Source organism: Panthera uncia (genome assembly GCF_023721935.1).
Source record: "Panthera uncia isolate 11264 chromosome B3 unlocalized genomic scaffold, Puncia_PCG_1.0 HiC_scaffold_1, whole genome shotgun sequence".
Taxonomy (NCBI): domain Eukaryota; kingdom Metazoa; phylum Chordata; class Mammalia; order Carnivora; family Felidae; genus Panthera; species Panthera uncia.
The window spans coordinates 224,913-228,176 of record NW_026057582.1 but is presented as its reverse complement, the minus strand read 5'-3'; the positions used below and the strand labels follow the sequence as shown (position 1 = coordinate 228,176).

The window sequence follows — 3,264 nt, the reverse complement described above, 5'->3', positions numbered from 1 at the left end:
GTCCCTAAAAGAGCTTGTGTCAAATTCTCTTAATTCTGGAACCAGACACCTCAGTTCAGGACACAGCTGCTGACTCAGGTCCTCTGCGCAGAGTCTTGGGCTCAGTTTGGGCTCTTACAGGCTTACAAAGATACATAGAGGCCACAAGCATGCAGTTTTCAAGTTTTATTTCAGAGTGCTGGTCAGTGACCCATGAGAGACCTGGTGTCAGAGCCGTGATGTGCCTGGGGACCCCTGGAAACATGGATGTCAGCTTTGACTTCTCATTACTGTATTTTCACAGGTGCACCAGGTGGTTTGCCTATAGTTGTTCAGGGGTCTGGAGGCTGATTTATGGATTGCCTTCACCAGCAATCTCTTCCTTAACTTTCACTGTCTTGACAGTTCTGACATTTGTGGCGATGCCAAAGAGGAATGTAGTGATTAAAGCATAAATTCGAGCAAAGATCACTCTGAGATATACCACGGATTCCTGACTTTGCCTGACTGACCGCATTCTTCTTGGAGGGGGTCCACTGTCTGTGCTCCCACCAGCACCTCGTAATTTGCAAAATGGAGGATCCCAACCTATGTGGCAATGGCAGTTTCTGTTATTGTTGCAAATCCCCCTACGATTGCATTTCTCAGGCAAACAGTTGTAATTTATTTCACCTATAGTAGCATTGCAGAGGGAATTCTGACAGAACTTTCCAGGAGCACAGGGGGTACCATTTCTCACATGACCAACATCAATTGTTCCTGTGGCACGATGTTCATCTAGTCCCCAACACCAGACTCCTGAGATTTTAGACTGATGGAATCCAACGTGTTCCTGCAACCGAGGGAGGTGAGTGACATTGGTACACTGCAGCCTTCCACACTTGACATCTCGGTCATGACATTGAATAAAGCGTCTGGCTGAAAACTCTCTTCTACAGTGTCCAAATCGGTGGCCTTTTTTATTAATCTGGTAGCAGACATCTGGACCCTCCACAGTGCTTGCACCAAAGATTTCTTTGCAGTGCATAGTACGGTCAGTGCAGTTCCCATGATAGCAGTAGCCTTCTTCACTGCACGGGGTTCCATCCTGCATGTAGAAATCATCAGGGCAGCCAGAAGATCCCCCTTGGCAGTACTCTGGAAGGTCACAGATATTTCGGATTGGTCTGCAGAGCGTCCCAGCAGCGGAGAAGGTGCAGTTTGTACAGCACAATCCTTTATCACAGAGAAATGTACTCTCAAATCTGCAGTCATTACTACAGCAGGGGTTGGCATTACACTCCTTGAAGGAGCCACAGTCACACTGCTCCCTATCCTCCACTATAGAGTTTCCACAACGTACGTGTGTCAGGCTTGCATTGAAGAACTTCAGGTGTTCACTAAATAGGCAATGCTTTTCAGTACTCAGCATGTTTTGGATGTGCACAAAAGAACAGTTACTGAAGGAATCTGTCAACCCAGGGTACCTGTGCATGATGCAGCTGGACCTCCTCTGGCAGCTGCAATCATGATCATCAAAATACAGACCCAAGCTTCTTCCACAGAGATGAGATGTTATCACAGCTAACAATAAATAATGTCTGCCTAGGTGACCAACCATATGTAGGCTTTGAGAAGAGCAGAAGCCAAACATTCTAGGGTTGTACTGATAATCTTCTGATCCGTCTTTAACCACAATGAAGGATGCACTAGGTTGTATGACATTGTACAAGTAGGTATGGTGGAATTGGTAGTATTCACCACCTGGAATTCTATAATCATTCATGTTGACTGGATCTCTTACATCAAATACAAGAACTGCAGTAAGATGGTACCTTATGTCAAGACCTTTGTACATTGAGTCTATTAAACTAACCATATCTATCATGAATTTTATACACAGTGTCATATTATTATATACACGATACATTGAATTGGAACTTTGAGCAAATCCTCTTATCATGCCTTTATGGGATGAAAATATCCTATTATTGATCCTGGGGGCTGTACTGGCAGTTTTCTGAGAGAACAGGGGGTCCCTATCCTCCTTATATCCCAGTTTATAAGTAGGTCCCGTTGCACTGATGTCTGCCACTATCTGAGAAACAATGTGTTCAAACCATTGGGAATCTCTGAGGGGTCTGATTTCATAGGCAAGGTCATCCAACTTCATGATACCTTCAAGGCCCCCATAGCACGTGTCCATGGTGACCATGGAAAGAGGAATCTCCTCCAGGTAGCCGAGGTAGTAACAGTCTGGAGGGATGAAGGGGTAGTCCATCTGCAAGGCTCCCTGATCATCCTGAGTCATCATTAGCAGATGTCTGGACCAAAACAGTTTCTTGCGTCGCATGTGGATAACATGTCTCTTGCCACCAAAACGCAGGCTATAGGACAGCCAGCCAGGCATCTGAACGCCCTTGCCATGGTGAAGCTCCTTCTTGGGAATTACCACCTCAGAGGAGATGTAGCGCCATGAGGGATGACCTTGAGAACCCTGCACAGGAGCCAGCACTGCCCAGAGTGAAAACAGCAAGAGGGGCGCCCTCAGGGTGACCTGGCCCTCTGCCAGCCTCATGCCCCTGCTCAGAGACATCTGCCAGTGAGAATGGATAAATGGAGGATCCTCAGAAAAGCCAGGTCTAGACCATCTGACAGAACAGAGGGCTGTGCCAGGTGGCCAGCACCCTGCACCTGGGAGCCACCTGTGGGGTTAGGTAACAGTCACAGGGTGTGGCATTGGGTGACCCTGCACATCCGTTCAGCTGGGGCACATGTGGCAGAGGCAGGTGGGCCATGTCCAAGCGTGCTCACATGGACATAGTAAGGACTTGGACCCAGAGACATGGCTGTATTCAACACATTCCATCTTTCCTCCAGCTAGTGAATGTGGGATATGCAATTTTAATACCCTGAACTTCTCTACCAATTCCATGTCCTGTGGTACTGCTGGGTCACTTTCCATGGATTACTGCTTTTCCTCATTATGGAGACCACTGCTTCCTACTTCCTTGGGATGTAGAGGTAGACATTGTCAATTTTACCTTTGTACGTGTTGAAAAACATCGCTTTGTAATTTTACATGTCTTATTCTGGTTGGCTATTAGTTTGCAAGCCATTTGATCCTTTTGGTTGTTGCTTTGAAGCTTCCTCTGAGTTTACTGAGGAAACATTTCCCAGTATTCTGTGTCATGATTGGTGAAGTACAAGGTTGTATTTTAGTATTTTCTTATGCCATCTGGTGAGAACAGAAAGTACCGCTGAACATGTGTGAGCCCCAGGGGATTTCCCCTCTAATCCCTTATT

The 3,264-nt window shown here is 46.4% G+C and overlaps 1 protein-coding gene across 1 annotated transcript in view; it reads right to left on the bottom strand.

Annotated features, from left to right (window-relative positions):
* Positions 1-273: 273 nt before the first annotated feature.
* LOC125909081 (disintegrin and metalloproteinase domain-containing protein 21-like) overlaps positions 274-3,264 on the bottom strand; it is an 88,913-nt gene continuing 85,922 nt past the window's right edge. Inside the window, exon 2 of the mRNA XM_049611983.1 lies at positions 274-2,652. Within this exon, the coding sequence (XP_049467940.1) occupies positions 332-2,554 (2,223 nt within the window). The 5' untranslated portion in view covers positions 2,555-2,652 and the 3' untranslated portion in view covers positions 274-331. The remainder of the gene's footprint in view (positions 2,653-3,264) is intronic.